The 21,725-nt window shown below is 44.8% G+C and overlaps 1 protein-coding gene across 1 annotated transcript in view; it reads left to right on the top strand.

Moving 5' to 3' along the window:
* LOC115143068 (nck-associated protein 5-like) overlaps positions 1-21,725 on the top strand; it is a 40,261-nt gene that overhangs the window by 12,151 nt on the left and 6,385 nt on the right. The window contains 6 exon segments of the mRNA XM_029683084.2: positions 5,567-5,635; positions 5,848-5,886; positions 6,021-6,140; positions 9,671-9,763; positions 15,953-17,369; positions 17,372-19,202. Coding sequence (XP_029538944.2) covers positions 5,567-5,635; positions 5,848-5,886; positions 6,021-6,140; positions 9,671-9,763; positions 15,953-17,369; positions 17,372-19,202 — 3,569 coding nt within the window.

Raw genomic sequence — 21,725 nt, 5'->3', positions numbered from 1 at the left:
CAACATCAATATCCAATTGTGTAAGGTATAAGATTATTCAAATAAAGATATTACACAGGGCATGCATCACATGACACAAGTTGAAAAAGATGGATCAAAGCCTGGAAATGTCCAGTTGTCAAAATATTCTGGACTGAGGTAGTTGATATGCTGTCTGAAATCTTGAATGTACAGTGATGGAGTGCTGCATCAGCTGACTAGGCCTCCACAATCACCCGACCTCAACCCAATTGAGATGGTTTGGGATGAGTTGAACCGCAGAATGAAGGAAAAGCAGCCAACAAGTGCTCAGCATATGTGGGAACTCCTTCAAAACTGTTGGAAAGGCATTCCTCCTGAAGCGGTTGAGAGAATGCCAAGAGTGTGCAAAGCTGTCATCAAGGCAAAGGGTGGCTACTTTGAATAATCTCAAATATAAAATATATTTAGATTTATTTAACACTTTTTTTGGTTACTACATGATTCCATATGTTTTATTTCATAGTTATTCTACAATGTAGAAAATAGTAAAAAAATAAAGAAAAACCCTGGAATCAGTAGGTGTGTCCAAACTTTGGACTGGTACTGTTTGTCTCCAACTGTGTCCTGTAGTGTACCTTCTTGGGAGCATTGTGGGTAATATCCAACCTAGAACCATGCACGCATCATTGCTCTGGCCCAACTATCAGTGAAACAGACAATTCTTATAAAAAGGACTTCTTGGACATATTGACTATGGAACGAGCAGCATCGGCCCTCCAAGACTATGACAATGGACACTATCAGAACACATGTAAACCATAGAACAACCTCAATATATCAATTCATAACCTAAACTATCGTTTGTTCAAAATTGTTCCACACTGTAGATGGCATGTGTGCTTATCCTGGTGATTGTGGGTGCGCTCGCTTCCATGCCTGCCTGGGCGTCCGGCAAGGCTTGATGCTTCCCGTCCTTGGAAAATCCTTTTGGGGCAGGGGTGTTGCCCTGATGGCTTCTCTGAGCGGCTTTTAGGCTGGGTTTCTGTATAAGCACTTTGTGACATCTGCTGATGTAAAAAGGGCTTTATAAATAAATGTGATTGATTGAGTAAAATATGTACATATAACTAGGATTAAAGTCACTAGGAAACAGGATAGATAATAAACAGTAGCAGCAGCATATGTGATGAGTAAAAAAAGTTAGTGCAAAAAGGGCCAATGCAGATAGTCCATTAAATATTTGATGGCTTGGGGGTAGAAGCAGTTCAGGGTCCTGTTGGTTCCAGACTTGGTGCATCAGTACACCTTGCCAATGCGCTAGAGACAACAGTCTATGACTTAGGTGGCTGGAGTCTTTGACACATTTTAGGGCCTTCCTCTGACACCGCCTGGTATAGAGGTCCTGAATAGCAGGAAGCCTTCTACAGTGATGTACTGTTTTGATCATGCAGACTGGAATATGTTCTGGTCAGCCTTGGAGAACAACATCAACCTATACGCTAACTCGGTGAGAGCGTTTATAAAGAAGTGCATTGGAGATTTTCTACCCACTGTGACTATTAAAACCTATCCTAACCAGAAACTGTGGATGGATGGCGGCATTCGCGCAAAACTGAAAGGGCGATCCACCGCATTTAACCATGCCATGGAAAGAGGTCTGGGAATATGTCTGAATATAAACAGTGTAACTATTCCCTCCGCAACGCAATCAAACAAGCGAAATGCCAGTACAGGGACAAGGTGGAGTTGCAATTCAACGGCTCAGACACGAGACGTATGTGGCAGGGTCTACTAGAAAGAAATCCAACCAAGACAACAAAAAGAAATCCAGCCCCCCCCCCCCCTTCTCCGTGGCTGACATGAGTATAACATTCTAAACGTGTTGACCCTTGCAAGGCTGCTGGCCCAGACGGCATACCTAGCCGCGTCCTCAAAACATTGCCCAGACCAGCTGGCTGGTGTGTTTACGGACATATTCAATTGCTCCCTATCCCAGTCTGCTGTCCCCACATGCTTCAAGATGGCCACCATTGTTCCTGTACCCAAGAAGGCAAAGATAACTGAACTAAATGACTACTGAACTAAATGTAGCACTCAGTTGTGTCATCATGAAGTGCTTTGAGAGACTAGTCAAGGATCATATCACCTCCACCTTACCGGCCACCTTAGATTCACTTCAGTTTGTATACCGCCCACACACAGGTCCACAGACGATGCAATCGCCATCACACTGCACACTGCCCTATCCCATCTGGACAAAATTAATACCTATGTAAGAATGCTGTTCATTGACTACAGCTCAGCATTCCGCACCATAGTACCCTCCAAGCTCATCATCAAGCTGGAGGCCCTGGGTCTCAACCCCGCCCTGTGGAATTGGGTCCTGGACTTTCTGATGTGCCGCCCCCAGGTGGTGAAGGTAGGAAACAATATCTCCACTTCGCTGACCATCAACACAGGGGCCCCACAAGGGTGCGTGCTCAGCCCCCTCCTGTACTCCCTGTTCACCCACGACTGCGTGGCCATGCACACCTCCAACTCAATCATCAAGTTTGCAGACGACAGTAGTGGGCTTGATTACCAACAACAACGAGACAGTCTACAGGGAGGAGGTGAGATCACTTGGAGTGTGGTGTCAGGAAAACAATCTCTCACTCAACGTCAACAAAACAAAGGAGATGATCGTGGACTTCAGGAAACAGCAGAGGGAGCACATCGAAGGGACAGCAGAGGAGAAGGTGGAAAGTTGTTTAAGTTCCTCGGCGTACATATCACAGACAAATTGAAATGGTCCACCCACACAGACAATGTGATGAAAGAAGGAAGGATAAAATACAAGTTAAATAGTTAATAATTAAGAGTAGGCAAAGTGATTGTCAGGTGAAAAGTATATTGAACGTTTTACCATTGCACCATTTGATGTACAGTCACATTCACTGTGGTTGTCTGAAGTGTGCTATGGAGTTTGCAGTTGGCGATGCCTCGTTGCTATTGGTTATTTCCCATAATTTGCAGCAATGTCAATGAGCGTCATCACTATCTTTGCTGTACCTCAAGTTGTTGTGATTACAGAGCTGAGAAACTTTTAGAAATTGATTTTACTCCTGGCTCACAGTTTGTCTGGGCAGTGTCTTAACATCCTCCTTAAACCTACTCTGAGCTAAGAGTTGTTTTGTTTTTGTCTTAAAACAGGTTTTAGCAGGATTCCCAGAACCTTTTCTGAGATGCTTTGTAGATCAGCAGTCCTACTCTTAGACTCTTGATAGCCCTGATTTCAGGGCTATGCATTTAATTGTATCATATTCCACCAGGTGTCTCCCTCCTCCCGTGAAATAAGCTGTTTTAACACAGTCTGATCTCTGAATGAGTAGGATGCTTATGTATGTAGTGATGGGTGGGGAGGCCATAGAAGTCAGCTGAGAGCCTGGCATGGCAAGTGAATATACCATTTATATGCTCAATAATAGTATTGGTTTTGAATGGTTTTGTGGGTCAAAGATCCCTCCCCGCATTTGACTAATTCACTATTTTTATCTCTTTTGGCGATGAGGGTATTTTGGAAGGGATGTTCGGGGAGCCAGGGGCCACTTTGCATGACATACCCCCACTCTCCTCTCAGCTTAGTACAAGATGATGGATATCACACGACTGAGTAACCTGCAGCTACTTTCAGGGCTTTGCTTTATCGACAAATCTAAAAGGCTCTGCCATTAGAGCCTTAAGTGCCTGTGTTAAATCTCTTAACTCGGCACTATAGACCGCTGCAGCACTTTAAAAGTTGTTATAACACCTTGAAGTCTCCCAGCTCTTCTGACCCTATCTCCTGAGCCCTAGTGGCAGAATGAGAGGTGGGAAAGAAAGTGCTTTAAAAACACTTCTTCTCAGAGCCTCTTTTTTTTATAGAAAAAAACAACATTTTTGTGTTTTATAATCATGCCACTGTGATGGAGAGGGCTCTTACTGTTACTGTGGTTATATACCCTCGACTGAGGCCCTGCAGTACTTATGAAATGTTGCAGAATCAGGTGATGGTCCTCTGCCTTCTATATGTCAGCCAACCCACACTTTGTGTAGAGGACACCATTGAAGCTTATTACACATATTGCTCGCAGGTTTTGTAGTTGAGCGACCCATTGAGTTTCAGACGTGACAGGATCACACACACACACACACACACCTACACACACACATATATATATATATATATACTCACACACTCAAACAGAAAATCTCCCTACCTACACACTACGGAGATGACACTTTCACAAACGGTCTCTCCCTGTCCCAATTTGTATACACGTGCACACACCTTCACCCTTAGCACAGCGGTGTATTGATGTGTGAATCAGGCTGTCATTGCTGCTGCGTCTCTTCCCTGTTCTGCGGGGAATTATATTGATTGTGATCATCTTGTACTGCTCACTGAGGGATCCACCAAGCCCTACTTTAAAGGTGATTAACGCTCAAATCAGAGGCCGAACCAAATCTCCATAAGATTATACATTGACCAATGTGTATATGTTTATCTATCTAAGAAATGATCTCACCCTTTATCTGGCTTGAACTGAACTGGCTTGCCCACACATTCTCTGTCACTCACTCACTCACACACACACACACACACACACACACACACACACACACACACACACACACACACACACACTTGATAATGCAATACATTTTGACTAAGCAAGTCTCTGATTCCTGTTCCCCTTCGAAACGTCATAAACAAACAGATAGAAAACTCTGTTTTCTCTGCTCGGTTGAGATGTGAATTTATAGTGCGGGGAAATGATTTGGTCTCTCGTCTTCCTTTTTCCCTCACCGTTCACCTGATCATTGAGCACTTGGGCCCGTCACAGCTTCTGTGACCCACTGTAGAGGGAGCATTAAATGTGTGAGGGCTGTTTTGATGTGCAGACACTGGTGGTTTTAGTGCCTGTTTTCTATTTTTTTTTCTTCTTTCTCACTCCCTTTTTTATTCCAATCAGCCTGTTCGTTCTTTTTTCTTTCCCATTATTTCCTCCACTACTTAATGACACTTAGAAGATTAGTCCAAATGAGTACTAAAAGAGATCCTAATCATTTCAAATAAATCAAACTACTAACCCTCCTCATCTTGTCTCTGTTTCCCTCTTTCTTTCAATCTTTCAGAATGCTTCCCTCTCTTTCTACTTTGTTCCTTCTTTCCCCCATCACTCAGTCTGTCCCCTATCAGCCCCTCGATTTCGTCTTCGCCGCGGTGACATATTCGCGCTTTTGATCATGGCGAATGAGCCGGTGGCCGGATTCTCTTTGACTCCATCTGCACCTATCAGAGCAAGGAGAAGGAGAAGAGAAAAAGACCTACCTCATAATTTCCTCTTTCTTCCATTCTTTAACACTGTTACATTTTCCATGAAATGAAACAGAACATATTGTTGGGAAAGATTGTGAAATCAAGGGATTTTTTCATTCTAGGTGTAGACATTTGAAACGGATCATATGAAACAGAGGTGGGGATGAATCTCCTGAGGTTGATCTTTGTTGTCAAATGAATGCTTTTGATAGACACCGATTACATACGTCTATCTCTTTTCTCTCCTCTCTCTCTCCTTTGTAGGCTGATAATTCAGTCCTGGCCCTTGCGAATGAGAGCCAGAGAGAGGCGTATGAAAGGTGTCTGGATGAGGTGAGTTTTCATATAGAGCTGCATTATACATTAGGAGAATGTCATCCTGACACTGTCACACTGTATTCTGTCTGTCTCTGTACCCATTACTTAAAATGTCTCAGCTTTTATACTCTGCTATGATTACTGTCCACTCTTAAGACTCCAAAATCATTCTCAATTTCTGGCCACAGACCAAAGCAAAGATTAAACTTGTATTATATTTCACTCAGGTTGCCAACCACGTGGTACAGGCCCTTCTGAGTCAAAAGGTAAGACATGGTGCATCAAGACAAATCAATGATGTTCAGACTGAAGTCTAACAAGTCAAGGAACAGTTCATTACACAACAAGGTGTGTGTGTGTGTCAGTTGTTTTTAAATTTGTGTTGTGTGTTTTGTCCTAGGACTTGCGGGAGGAGTGTATTAAGTTGAAGATGCGTGTGTTTGACCTGGAGAGACAGAACAGAACTCTGACTGAGCTCTTTGCCCAGAAACTACACCCCCAGGATAGCTCTCTGCAACAGGTACAGAACTAGTGTGTGTGTGTGTGACAGTTTTCTCTCTCAGCAGTAAGTTGCTTTTCATTTTATTTTCAGTCGTTTTTTCTAAACTAGATTGAATGCGACAGGAGACATTAATTAGAATTAGTCATGAGTACTGACAGACAGTTGTTGAAAGTGTGACCAAAGAAGGTGTGTGTGTGTGTGTGTGTGTGTGTGTGTTGGACGCAATGCATACAGATGTACTATCTTAATTTGACCATTTTCTTAGAGAAAAAAGAAATGTGGATTATAATTCATGGACATTTTTGCATGGGTTGATACATTTTTTGTTAAGTGGAATAAAAGTTTAAAATGCTTGTGGAAATTACAGTGCCTTCAGAAAGGATTCATACCCCTTGACTTATTCCACATGTTGTTGTTTCAGCCTGAATTCAAAATAGGTTAAATATGATAATGTTTTACCCGTCTACGTGCAATACCCCATAATGACAAAGTGGAAATATGTTTTTAGAAACGTTTGCTAATTTATTTTAAATGAAATACAGAAATATCTAATTTACACAAGTGTTCACATCCCTGAGTCAGTACATGTTAGAATCACCTTTGGCAGTGATTACAGCTGTGAGTCTTTCTGGGTAAGTTTCTAAGAGCTTTGCACACCTGGATTGTACAATATTTGCACATTATTCTTTAAAAAAAATATTCAAGCTCTGTGAAGCTGTCTGTTGATCATTGCTAGACGATTTAAGTCAAAACTGTAACTAGGACACTCAGGAACATTCAATGTCATCTAGTTAAGTAACCCCAGTGTTTTGGCTGAGTGTTTTAGGCTATTGTCATGCTAAAAGGTGCATTTTTCTCCCAGTGTATGTAGGAAGGCAGAATGACCAGGTTTTCCTCCAGGATTTGCCTGTGCTTAGCTCTATTCTTAACTCTTTTTTTATCCTAAAAAACTCCCTAGTGTTTGCCGTTGACAAGCATAGCCAAAACATGATGCAGCCAACACCATGCTTGAAAATGTGATGAGTTGTGTTGGATTTGCCGCAAACATAACGCTTTGTATTCAGGACATAAAGTTAATTTCTTTGCCACATTTTTTGCAGTTTTACTTTAGTGCCTTTTTGCAAACAGGATGCATGTTTTGGAATATTTTTATTCTGTACAGGCTTCCTTCTTTTCACTCTGTCATTTAGGTTAGTATTGTGGAGTAACTGCAATTTTGTTGAACCATCCTCAGTTTTCTCCAATCACAGCCATTAAACTCTATCTGTTTTAAAGTCACCATTGGCCTCATGATGAAATTCCTGAGTGTTTTTATCCCTCCAAGTGTAATTAATAACTTCATCATGCTCAAAGGGATATTCCGTTTTTTTTACCCATCTACCAATAGGTGCCTTTCTTTGCGAGGCATTGATAAAACTCTCTGGTCTTTGTGGGTCAATCTGTGTTTGAAATGCACTGCTCGACTGAGGGACCTTACAGATAATTGTATGTGTGGGATACAGAGATGAGGTAGTCATTCAAAAATCAATATTGCACACCAAGCGAGTCCATGCAACTTTATTATGGAACATGTTAATAAAGCAGATTTTTACTACTGAACCTATATAGGCTTGCCATAACAAAGGGGTTGAATACTTATTGACTCAAGACATTTCAGATTTTCATTTTTAATTAATTTGTAAACGTTTCGAAAAACATAATTCCACTTTGACATTATGAGCTATTGTGTGTAGGTAGGCCAGTGACACATCTCAATTTATTTGAAATGTAACAACAAAATGTTGAAAAAGTGAAGGGGTGTGAATACTTTCTGAAGGCACTGTAAAAGCCTTTTTAAACCTCAAATACACTACAAGTTTGCATTTCAAGTGTGCAGGAACATTCTCTGTGACAGAGTGATCAAATTAAGATCGTACATCTGTATCTAAACCACTGCCTTGCTTATCTCCTGTTCATTATGATTATATCGCTGTTTTATCGCTGTTTTATATAAAAGTTAATAGGACCCATGTGTCATGCTGTTTCTGTTTCCTACCTAATAAGCACAGTGTTTCTGATTTGAATCTGTTTTCATTTGGGAGGGAGATGAGATGTTCTCCCTCATCTCTGTCACACTGATCTCATCACTGTTGTTGCTTAGGTGACTGTCGTCAAGCTGAAATGAAGGAAAGGTTATTTGTAGTTCTATTGAAGTGCAGCTAGTGATGTATTATGCATTGAGGTCCGATAGATGTTTAGATATCCCTTATTTTGGATTTATTTTATCCTAACTGATATCTAATATTAATTGTAACATGGACTGTAGCTTGGAGCCCAAAAGCTCTTTGGAGCTCTTACTCTATCCATTTTGGCCTTGTTGAAAGAAACCAAGGACAAAAGTGCTGCTGTCATAGTATAGTTTTAGAATCCCCTGCTGAGGTGTTTATACAGCAACTCTTAAGTTTCTGAGAATTTGGCTTCAAAAGAACAGAGGCAGAGATTGTCTTTGATAAAGATGTTCAGTGACCTTGGTCATATTTTTCATTTCTTTGTGTGTGACACAGGGCACCTCTTTCTCCACTTGTCTCCCTCTCTATCTGTCACGCCCTGGCCATAGAGAGGCTTTTATTCTCTATTTTGGTTAGGCCAGGGTATGACATGGGTGGGCGTTCTAGTTTCTTTATTTCTATATTTTCTGTTTCTATGTTTTGGCCGGGTATGGTTCTCAATCAGGGACAGCTGTCTATCGACTCATACTTAGGTAGCCTGTTTTTCCACCTTAGTTGTGGGTAGTTGTCTTTGTTAGTGGCCTGTATAGCCCTAGTAAGCTTCCCTTTCTTGTTTTGTTGGCGACATTTTAAATAAAGAGAAAATGTACGCCACCACGCTGCACCTTGGTCCGGTCATTTCCCTGATGACGTTCATGACACTATCTCCCTCCTTCCCTCTCTCTTTCTTCAGCTCTGTTTATTAACCCCAACTCCTTCGCTCTCTCTCTCTCTTTCTTATCAACTGTATTAGTATTCAAACGTGGAGCGGATAGGAGAAAGAAGCAATCTGCTGCAGAAATCTCAAAACAGTATTTAATCTGAATAAATGTGCCCTGTAATTGCCAGGGCAGCAGAATGGCACATTCTCTATTACTGTAAATGAACATTTTAACTGTCCCCAACTCCCCCCAAATCTAACACCTTCTCCCTACCTCTCTTCTCCCCCCACGCCTCCATTTTTCTGTATTCTTCAGTCGTTCTCTTTGCGTCTCTTACCTGTGGGGAAAGAATAAACATCTTTCCTCGCATACAGAGTGAGAGTTTCTGCCCCCGCCATCGCCTTTCTTTGTGATGAATATAATAATCATATGGAAAACTGATGCCATCTCACTGCCGAAGCAATTTAATTACTCAGGGCTGAGATGGGAATGAAAAGAGGCTGGCCCGCTCCTTTAATGCCATTTTTATCTGTGTATTAGGAGGCAGGTTAAAGGAAATCAGGAGAGGGTGCAGAGAATGACAATAGTCAATATGGTGCCCTTACTGTCATTCCTCTCTCCCTGTTCTCTCCCGTTCCAGTTGCAGTTGGTGTCTGTCCCAGAGCACAGCACAGAGCCCCTGACCATGGACAGTGACAAGCTGCTGGTGTCCCAGAGCCAAAGCGAACTCAAGGTGAGCAACTGACCCACACACAAACCCTGACCCCTGACTAAAACTTCACTTTGACCATAGAATCACGAACACATATACTGGAGAAAAATATAAACGTAACATGCAACAATTTCAAAGATTTTACTAAGTTACAGTTCATATAAGGAAATCAGTCAATAGGCTCATCCACTGGGGAGCCAGAGTCATCCACTGGGGAGCCAGGCCCAGCCAATCAATGACATTTTTTCTCACAAAAGGGCTTTATTACAGATAAAATACTCCTCAGTTTCATCAGCTGTCCAGGTGGCTGGTCTCAGACGATCCCTTAGCTGAAGAAGCCGGATTTGGAGGTCCTGGGCTGGCGTGGTTACACGTGGTCTGCGGTTGGGAGGCAGGTTGGATGCACTGCCAAATTCCCTAAAACGATGTTGGAGATGGCATATGTTAGCGAAATGAATATTAATTTCTCTGGCAACAGCTCTGGTGGACATTCCTGCAGTCAGCATGCTAATTGCATGCTCCCTCAACTTGAGACATCTATAGCATTGTGTTGTGTGACAAAACTGCACATTTTAGTGTCTTTTATTGGCCCCAGCATAAGCTGCACCTGTGTAATGATCATGCGGTTTAATCAGCTTCTTGATATGCCACATCTGTCAGGTGGATGGATTATCTTGGCAAAGGAGAAATGCTCACTTAAAGGGATGTAAACAAATTGTGCAAAATGAAGTCAGTCAAATTCCACATGACCGTTTAGTCATGGTAATTAGGCATCTCCAAGCTCTGATGCTGCTGATGGCTATTAGTAGCCTACCAAACATGCTAACTGCCTGGTACTCAGCACTCTATTGGCCCTCTAATTCCTCTGACATCAATGCAAAGGTATTCGAAAAAATCTAATCAAACACTTCATGAGAGCCCATGAGCTGATGTTGTGCCACATTTCAATAGGCTATGGAATTGCGTGAGAAAACGGAGTGATGGCGGAGGATCCCATCAGCTTTCTAGGCCTACTATATTTATTTCTCAACTTTCCTAATATTAAGCACATTGCTTCTCTTTACAACAGGAGTACAGCATACCTGGCTGGGATGAAAATAAACCACGGGGAAAAGTGTCCTCCAGTCGCTTTAAGTGCATAGATGACATGTATTTTTTCCAGCTGCCCCTGTTTCAATACAGGTGCATAAATAATGGTCCATTCTAAATCAAAACAAATGTCACACATATGTTATTTAGCATATGTAAAGACAATATTAAATCAAGAATAGTCTGATGGGTGACAATATTAGCCTATCACTTGTGAATGTTCTAATCATAGTCTCACACCTCATGTAGCCTAGCCCCATAGGCCTATATGTTTTAATAAGGTTTGTATCATAACTAAAGTGGTTAAATAACTTCTTAAAATTAAGCACATGGAAACCACTTTACAAGGGTTGTGGAGCCTAACTGGCATAAAAGCAGCTTTCGGGTTTGGGGAAGATAATGTTTACTATAACAATGCACCTTTATAATAAAAGCATTACATGCATTATTGCATTTGCGGTCACTTATGATAATGGTGTTTTCCCGCTGCTCTTATGATGTGAAGAAATAGCCTAGTAGTTTATCAACATTTTAAGCTAAACGTTCTGATCAGCCACATTGCATAAAAAAGGTTTTTGATACTAGTGGTTGATTTAATTTGGGATCTATCGCATCCCACATCTGTCCCAGACTGTTTGTAATATATGTTTCTCGCACAGAATAGAATAGGTCGACTTTTGTTCTATGAGGGATAGTAGATTGACATAGGCTAGTGCTTTTGCTGTTCGTTAGGCCTACTCATCTGGTTGGCTGACGAAAAGTGGTTGGCTGACGAAATGTGGACCGTTCTTCCAATATCTTCAATATGCACCTCGGAATTGGATAAGGACGCGTGCAGTTGTGTCCCAGATGTGTCTGTCTTAACTTATAGCCTGTGAGAAAGACCCGATCATGTGACGGAGAGCCATGTGAGTGAGAGACGCTTTGGATTGTGCAGCACACTCAGGGAGAAGGGCACAACACAGCACTCTGGGCCGCAAAAGGCATGGATTCTTTTAGGGTCTATTACGGCCACAAAGGGGATGCCACTGTGAAATTCGAGGCATTATCAAGTGCTTATCAAATTGTGAATGAGAGACTATTGGAGTGCGGTACAGCCTGCGTAAAAAAAAAACTGAGCAGAGCTCATGCCTTTCAAGCAACTCTTTTCAAATCATCATTGGTCGCATCATGCAGCCTTACAATGTATTAAAAATCTAAACATACAGCCCAACGTTTGTAGAACTAAAGTTACATTAATAACTCTAAATTAAGCATGTAGGAATACCTATTTCTTTGTTAACCGCTCATCGTGTGCGCACCTCAAATCGTTTGGAGAAAATATTTATATTTTATTCAGCTTTGTTCAATTCTATTCTTCAAACTATAAAATAATATAAACTAATGCCACGGAATTCTAAATGAACTAGTGTAGCCCACAGCCATTTGGCATAGCCACATCAGGACCTAACATAAGGACACTCAGAGTATGCTATTCTGTTCTTCTGAAATAAACTACATTTTCTTCATATCATGTTTCTTTAGACCTGTCTAAAATAAATCATGGATTTATTGTGAAGGTGTAATAAGCTATATTACATGGATGTATTATTCTTTTTAAAAAGACTTGTGTGGAAGCCAGGAGATAGTAAATGTGTATGTTAATTAACTGTCAGTTACCTTGAGACCGACAGTTATTTGCTTGGCAATCACCGGCTGATGAAATTTTGTGACCACCACAGCCCTAGCCAGATTGTGTTAAATGATTGTGTTAAGAAGTGCAACGCAGCTGGGTTTGTCACGCTCAACAGTTTCTTGTGTGTATCAAGAATGGTCCACCATCCAAAGGACATCCAGCCAACTTGACACAACTGTGGGAAGCGTTGGAGTGGAACGCTTTCAACACCTTGTAGAGTCCATGCCCTGACGAATTGAGGCTGTTCTGAGGGCAAAGGGAGGGACCCTTAATCAGCTCAGCAAACTCATATTTTGTTTACCTCTGCTTCACCAGCATTGGACACATTCTGTTAGTTATCATGGTTTATTTTCATACTCATACACTACAGTACATGATCAAAAGTATGTGGATACCTGCTCATCGAACATCTCATTCTAAAATCATGGGCATTAATATGGAGTTGGTCCCCCCTTGCCTGCTATAACAGCCTCCACTCTCCTGGGGAGGCTTTCCGCTAGATGTTAGAACATTGCTGCGGGGACTTCCTTTCAGCCACAAGCATTAGTGAGGTCGGTCAATGATGTTGGGCAATGACACCTGGCTCACTGTCGGCGTTCCAATTCATCCCAAAGGTGTTCGAGAGGGTTGAGGTCAGGGCTCTGTGCAGGCCAGTCAAGTTCTTTCCCACCGATCTTGACAAACCATTTCTGTATGGTCCTCGCTTTGTGCATGGGGGTAATGTCATGCTGAAATAGGAAAGGGCCTTCCTCAAACTGTTGCCACAAAGTTGGAAGCACAGAATCATCTAGAATGGCATTGTATGCTGTAGCGTTAACATGGACTAACCCAAACCATGAAATACAGCCACAGGCCATTATTCCTCCTCCGCCAAACTTTACAGTGGGCAGTATGCATTCAGGCAGGTAGCGTTCTCCTGGCATTCGCCAAACCAGATGGTGAAGTGTGATTAATCACTCCAGAGAACGTGCTTACACTGTTCCAGAGTCCAATGGCGGTGCGCTTTACACCACTCCAGCTGACGGTTCACATTGAGCATGGTGATCTTAGGCTAAAGAACAGTTCTTGTGCTGATGTTGCTTACAGAGGCAGTTTGGAACACAGTAGTAAGTGCTGCAACTGAGGACAGACTGTTTCAACGCTTCAGCACTCGGAGGTCCCGCTCTGTGAAAATGTGTGGCCTAACACTTCGCGGCTGAGCTGTTGTTGCTCCTAGATGTTTCCATTTCACAATCACAGCACTTCCAGATGACGGGGGCAGCTCGAGCAGGGCAGAAATTTGATGAACTGACTTGTTGGAAAGGTGGCATCCTAAGACGGTTCCACGTTGAAAGTCACTGAGCTCTTCAGTAAGGCCATTCTACTGACAATGTTTGTCTATGGAGATTGCATGGCTGTGTGCTCGATTTTATACATCTGTCAACAACGGGTGTGGCTGAATTAGCCGAATCCACTAATTTGATGTGTTCCAAGGAGGTTCCTCAGTGAACAAAGTCCATTCTCATTCCCAGGATGAATTCACCCACAAATTAATATCATTTAAAGGGGCTCGGCTCGCTCAATGTTCTAGCGCCACCATAACATTTTCTGCTTTGAAGGTTCCTCCTGTTTTGCCCCACCACTCACCAAAGTACCCCCAACGGCGCTCACCGTCCCCTCTGTAATGTTCTCTCTTAAAATAGGCCAGTGTTATTGCTGCCCCAAGGAGCAGCACTAGACTCCTGCTGACAAATGACTGAGAAGCAAGTGGAAGACAGGAACGAGAGAGACCCAGTCATTTCAACCCCAAGGGCAACTGATTGGTTTCTTGTTATCAGGCAGAGAGAGAGGTGTCAAATTGAATATAGATTTTTGTTTCCCTCTGAACAAACACCCTATGCATTCCTCTCGTTCTCTCCCTCCGTCTCCACTCCTCCGTAATTCTGTGAGGTTGAGGCTTTATTTCCATCAGATCTCCTTGGCCAATGGTTTCTCTCTGGCCCCAAGTCTCAAAGCATTTAATATACCATCCATATGGCTCTGGGATTTTAAACAAGAATATAGTGGGATGGAGGTTTTGGGATCAATGCGGCACCCCTTAAGAGAGCCCATACCACTAACCCATCACACACATCGATGGAGTCCACTGTTGAAGGGCTACTTTACAACATAGATCCTCTCTCATGGATGCTGAGGCGGCAACTCAATATTAGGAAGGTGTTGCTAATGTTTGGTATAATCAATGTATATTCATGTTTTTGACTGCACTGGGCTTTTAATGGACCATGAGTAGAGAAATGTATTGACTGACTGACCGAATCCCATACAGTTCAGTTCTCCATCCCCATATCCTCAGCTAAGCTCTGCATCACTCCCAGCTCCCCTGATCCAAGTGCATCACCCGTCCAGATTGTGTATATATATATATATATATATATATATATATACATACTGCATATATATGGGCTTATCAGAGCTCCCAGGTGTAGACTGAGAATTTATTAGGTAGACGTAAATCATTGAATCAGAATAGGCACTTCTGCAGCGATGGCAGAGGGGTTTTCAAAGTCACCTCATTCGACTGGGTTTGTCAAATTTGCACGCAATGGCTCTTGGCTCTTTGGGTTCACTTGGGAGAGATGGAGGGAGACTGAAAAGGGAAAACAATGCACAGTGTATGCTGAGGTAATCAAGTGGGCCCTAACCTGTAGAAACCAGGCCTGTTGCTTGGATTCATCAAATGTACATGCCATGGCTTTGGAGAATGCCAGTGGAGTAGTAGTGGAAATAATGACAGGGGAAGAGAACGAATGGTCTGTGTATGCTAAGCAAGTGGCTCTGTCTCACGCCCCTCTGTCTTAATTGGATAATCCCAGAGGTCCCCACTGGCGGTGACTATTTTAGTTAACAGATTGGCTCCTCTCCAAGAAGACGGGATGAGGAGGAGGGTGGAGGAGAAGTTTTCTCACTGATTACAGAATTAATTGCTTTAATTAAAGATAAAGACTGCTTCCTAAGGTTGGCTGGCCATGTGTAACCAAAGTGACTTCAGTTGCCTCTCCACTCTTCTCTCCTTCATTCATTTATTCCTCCCCCTGTCAGGACAGGGGTGCTCAGCATTCTCAGGATGTCCTCTTTTGCTGTGACAGAGTCATTGGGGACTTGGGCGGTTAGTTCATTACAGTATGTTCACTTGAAACATGAGATGCAGGTCCCCTCAAAAAGTCCTGAAGTATCGAAGCAAATGTTGTTTTGTTCTCATCAAAGTAAAAAGGAACCTCCACAATCGATTGTCAACATGAAATCAATACATTTGAGTCCTGCTCCACTATGCACGCAATGTGTTAGATGTTGGAGGCTATGTGAACTTTTCTTTAGATTTTAGCCATACTGTACTTAACTTTTTTAGTTTGTATTGTCTGATGAAGATGTAGTGGAGTTACAACCTGATGTCCTTGTTTATGCAGAGCAATGGGGACCACACACAGAACGGAACAGCCGGCTTGGCCCCGGCCCCTGCCACCTCCATAGAGGCCCTGTCTCCGTTCTTCAAAAAGAAAGCACACATCCTGGAAGTATTGCGCAAGCTGGAGGAGTCGGACCCCCTCAAGTTCCACCCCTCCTCCTGCCTGTCCCCACACCACGACCTGGGTCAGGCGCTGGTTTCCATGGAAAGAGACCAGATGTCCCTGATGTCCTCTGTGGGGTTACCCTCTTCTCAGCGCCTGGTAGCACATCCCTCGTCACGCTGCCACTTCTCAGACTCAGACAACCATGATTATACCAACAGAGAAGGGGCTCTCCAGGAGGACCATGCCCTGCACAAACAGCACCAGCACAGGGACTGCCAGTCCTGCCAAATTCTCTCCCAGAAGAGTAGCCTGGACAGCCTGCTGAAGTGTGCCCAGGTCCACGGCGCCGCACACCCGGGCAGAGTGGAGAGCCTCAACGGGCAGGCCTGGGCAGAGGACCAGGGGGCGTTGGCACAGAGCACAGGCCTTCCCCAGGCAGCAGCTCTCCCCCACCTCCTCTCTACTGGCAGCACAAGCCAGTGCTACATGCACAAAACAGCAGTGGACTCTCTAGAGCAGCCTCCAGAACTTCTGGTTTCTTCTGATCCAATCTCCTCGCTAATCCAAGCCAACCTCAACGGGATGCTACGTCAGGAGACCAGGAACTTTCAAAGACACAAAGACAGGCATCCGTTTGGCAAACTGCTGCCTCGGGCTGAAGTGCAACCCTCTCACAGTGAGGATGTGAAGCACACGTCGCTGACCCAAAACAGGGACAGTCCGGAGGAGAGCTGCTACCTGGAAGAAGAGGCTGCATCAGTGGCACACAATGTGAACAACAGCCTGCACACCCCTACCTCACATACAGACCCCGTTGCCACGGAGACGGACCCAGGGTATCAAGAGGAGCAGGAAGTGAGCGAGCAGGTCTGCAACGGGCTCTACTTCTCCTCCAATGAGACGTCTGTCTGCAAGAAGGTGGCGGTGGAGTTGTACTCTCCAGCCCCGGTTCCCGAGAGGACCAGCTCAGCTCAGGCCCTGCCTCCCTCTGGCAAGAGCAAGCTTGCACTCAGCCCCACCTTTTCCACAGGCCTAGGTGAAGTCAAGCCCTCCCCCATTTCCTCCCCGTCCCGGCTGCTCAAGTTCCTGAAGATCCCGACGGGGATGAACCAGGCACAACCAGGCAACCCCCTCCGTCTAAGTCCCCAGCTCACCCGCAGCTCCAAGATCCCCTGCAGGAACAACAACAACTATGAGGTGTACCACTCACCTGTCCTGACCCGCAAAGCCACCACCACGGAGAGGGAGAAGCAGCTGTCCTCATCCCCCTACTCTGCCCCCACCTCGCCACCCAAGCCAGAGGACAGTGCGGGCCCCCTCCCACAGTCAAGGAGATAGCTTTCAGCAGCCACTTTGCGCCCAAACCCAGCCACAGTACAAAGGCAGCCCCCTCCTCATCTTCTCACACACAAAGGGGCTCTCAGAAGGTGGCTCACTACGAGAAAGTCTGCACGTCAGATGGGACGCCCCAGTACCTCCCTTACACCCAACCTGAGGGGCTTGTAGACAAGCAGCAGCAGGAGGAGAACCTCCTCAGCCATCCATCTTCACAGCACCCTGACTCATCCCCAGAACCAGATGACCAGGACACTGACCAGGACACTGACCAGGACACTGACCAGGGCACTGACTCAGAAAGCCCTGTCTGGCACAAACCCCACCAACACTTCAGCCTACCCTCCTCGTCCTCCGCCGCTGCTAGTAAAGCACACAGTAGTCGCCCAAGCTACTCCAGCATGAGGGACAGGCACCAGGAGCACCGTGCAACTCTGGAGCCCAGTCAGCCAATCTGTGAACCCCCCCAGCCAACCCAGTCTGCAGCCAGGCAAGGTGACCGGTCGCCTGGGTCTTCCACCCCCAAGAGGCTGGTGCAGGGAAAACCCCAGAGTGAGTCCAGTCACCACCCATTCAAAGAGCGCCTGGCTGCTCTGGGGAAACTGAAGAGCACAGAGAACCTGCCAGTAGGCGCACAGCCCATGGACAAGAAGGATGCACAAAGTAACGTGGGTAAACCCCCCACCAACAATATTGAGAAAAGCAAGACTGCTGAAAGGCAAGGCGAGAGAACTGGGACAGAGCAGCACAGACATCAGAAATACACTGATTCCCTGGAAGGGAAGCAATACCCCAAAACCAGCCTCTGCAGTCACCCTAGGGTGCCAGGTCCAATACATGAATCAGGCGCCAAATCATCAGCTACCCCATCATCCATACCCAAGGCAGAGCAGGAGTCATCATTCTCTCCCCGGATATATGTAGCGAAAGCAGATGGTCCAAAGATCAAGATGGGCACATTATCCTCCAATACAGAGACCTCTTCCGTGGTTAGGAGCTATGGGAAGTGCCCCATCACCCGGAGCCACCACAGTAAAACTACCCCTAGCCCTCAAAACAGCCCCACTAAAGTTTCCTCAAAGTCCCCTTCAAAGGTCGGCCAGGCTTCCTCTTACCCCCGAGGGGTCAGGCCTGCTCACGAGGACCGCGCCCTGGCTCAGAGACACCTGCCCAGGCTGGAGGACAAAAGCAAACTCCTGGCCAGCAAGAAGAAGACCTTCGTCCATGCAGAGAGCTTCCCTCCTCCTCCTCCTCTGCCACCGCGGTCGTCTACTGAAGCCATCATGAAAAATGACAAGAAGCAGTACTCGTCCGGCCCACCAGTGCCCCAGTCGGCCATCGAGCAGAAAGTAATGCGTGGCATCGAGGAGAACATGCTTAAGCTGCAGGAGCAGGACCGGGGCCAGTTGGTTGAGCCCAAGCAAAAGGCTTCCAACGGCATCGCCAGCTGGTTCGGCCTGAGGAAGAGCAAGCTCCCCGCCCTCAGCCGTAAACCAGAAGTGTCCAAACTCAAGAACAATATGTCATCCTCTCCTTCATCATCCTCTGCCTCCGGCGGAGGGGCTAAGGACTTTAAGTCAGGTGGGCCCCGGAAGGTGGTGGAGAGCCTGAACATCTCCATGCTGATGGAGAAGGCAGAGGACCTGCGGAAGGCATTGGAGGAGGAGCGGGCATATGTGAACGGGGTCGGGATGGACCGCTCCGGCAGGGGCCACTCCTGTGAGGTGGTGATGGACCAGGCCCAGGGCCAACTGTCACTCATGTACAGAGGAGTGACCGCAGACAACTTCATGCAGCAGCTCCTCAACAGGTAAGAATGATATGTAATCTTAAATTATGTTGCTAAGATTTCATTAAATACATCAGAAGTCTTGCACAAATGTATAATATTGCAGCCATGAGTGTACTGAATGATGATTACAAAATACAGTGCATTCGGTAAGTATTCAGACCCATAGACTTTTTCCACATTTTGTAAAAAATTATTATTATCCTCATCAATCTACACACAATAACCCAAAAATGACGAAGCAAAACAGGTTTTTCAGAAATGTATGCAAATGTGATAAAAAAAAAACAGATACCTTATTTACATACAGTACAAGTCAAAAGTTTGGACAACTACGCATCCCAGCCTCCGAAGTTGCAGCCCAAATAAATGCGTCAGAGTTCAAGTAACAGACACATCTCAACATCAACTGTTCAGAGTAGACTGCGTGAATCAGGCGTTCATGGTCGAATTGCTGCAAAGAAACCACTACTAAAGGACACCAATAATAAGAAGAGACTTGCTTGGGCCAAGAAACACGAGCAATATACATTAGACCAGTTGAAATCTGTTCTTTGGTCTGACCAGTCCAAATTTGAGATTTTTGGTTCCAACCGCCGTGTCTCTGTGAGACGCAGAGTGGGCCCCGGAAGGTAAGTGAACGGATGATCTTCGTGGTTCCCATCTTGAAGCATGGAGGAGGACTTGTGAAGGTGTGGGGTGCTTTGTTGGTGACACTGTCAGTGATTTATTTAGAATTCAAGGCACACTTAACCAGCATGGCTGCAACGGCATTCTGCAGCGATACTCCATCCCATCAGGATTGCGCTTAGTCGGACTATCATTTGTTTTTCAACAGGACAATGACCCAACACACCTCCAGGCTGTGTAAGGGCTATTTGACCAAGAACGAGAGTGCTGCATCAGATGACCTGGCCTCCACAATCACCTGACCTTAACCCAATTGAGATGGTTTAGGATGAGTTGGACGGCAGAGTGAAGGAAAAGCAGCCAACAAGTGCTCAGCATGTGTGGGAACTCCTTCAAAACTGTTGGAAAAGCATTCCAGGTGATGCTGGTTGAGAGAATGCCAATAGTGTGCAAAGCTGTCATCAAGGCAAATTGTGTTTTTTTTACTACATGATTCCATATGTGTAATTTTATAGTGTTGATGTCTTCACTATTATTCTACAATGTAGAAAAACCCTTGAATGAGTAGGTGTATCCAAACGTTTGATTGGTACTGTAAGTTTTCAGACCCTCGAAATTGAGCTCAGGTGCATTCTGTTTCCATTGATCGTCCTTGACATGTTTCTACAACTTGATTGGTGTCCACCTGTGGTAAATTCAATTGATTGGACATGATTTGGAAAGGCACATTCCTGTCTATATAAGGTCCCACAGTTGACCGTGCATGTCAGAGCAAGCCATAAGGCTTGAAGGAATTGTCCGTAGAGCACCGAGACATGACTGTGTTGAGGCACAGATCTGGGGAAGGGTACCTTAATTGAAGGTCCTCAAGAACACAGTGGCCTCCATCATTCTTAAATAGAAGAAGTTTGGAACCACCAAGACTGTTCCAAGAGCTGGCCGCCAGGCCAAACAAGGATAGAATTGCCTTGGTCAGAAAGTTTACGAAGAACCCGATGGTCACTCTCACAGAGCTCCGCAGTTCCTCTGTGGAGATGGGAGAACCTTTCAGAAGGACAACCATCTCTTTGTCACTCCACCAATCAGGTAGAGTGGCCAGACGGAAGCCGCTCTTCAGTAAAAGGCACACGTCAGCCCGCTTGAAGTTTTCTAAAAGGCACCTAAAGAACTCTCAGACCATGGGAAACAAGATTCTCTGGTCTAATGAAACCAAGATTGAACTCTTTTGCCTGAATGCCAAGCGTCACGTCTCGAGGAAGTATGGTACGGTGAAGTATGGTGGTGGCAGCAGCATCATGCTTTGGGGATGTTTTTCAGCGGCTGGGACTGGGAGACTAGTCCGGATCAAGGGAAAGATCAACAGAGCAATGTGCCGAGAGATCCTTGATGAAAACCTGCTCAAGAGTGCTCAGGACCTCATACTGGGTCGAAGGCTCACCTTCCAATAGGACAACTACTCCAAGCACACAGCCAAGACAATGCAGGAGTGGCTTTGGGACAAGTCTTTTCTTGTGTGGCCCAGCCAGAGCCCGGACTTGAACCCGATCGAACATCTCTGGAGAGACCTGAAAATAGCTGTGCAGTGACGCTCCCCATCCAACTTCACAGAGCTAGTGATTATCTGCAGAGAAAAATTTGAGAAACTCTCCAAATACAGACAAGCTTGTAGCGTCACACCCAAGAAGACTCGAGGCTGTAATCGCTGCCAAAGGTGATTCAAAGTACTGAATAAAGGGTCTGAATACCTATGTAAATGTGAAATTTCAGTTTTTTATAAATTCGCAAAAATTCCGTTATGGGGTATTGTGCATAGTTTGATGAGGGGGGAAACGATTTAATCCATTTTAGAATAAGGCTGTAACGTAACAAAATGTGGATTAAGTCTGAATACTTTCCTGGATGCACTGTAATTAC

Source organism: Oncorhynchus nerka, linkage group LG15, assembly GCF_034236695.1.
Source record: "Oncorhynchus nerka isolate Pitt River linkage group LG15, Oner_Uvic_2.0, whole genome shotgun sequence".
Classification (NCBI taxonomy): Eukaryota; Metazoa; Chordata; class Actinopteri; order Salmoniformes; family Salmonidae; genus Oncorhynchus; species Oncorhynchus nerka.
The sequence above is the reverse complement of the archived record's forward strand: the minus strand, read 5'-3'. Positions and strand labels throughout refer to the sequence as shown.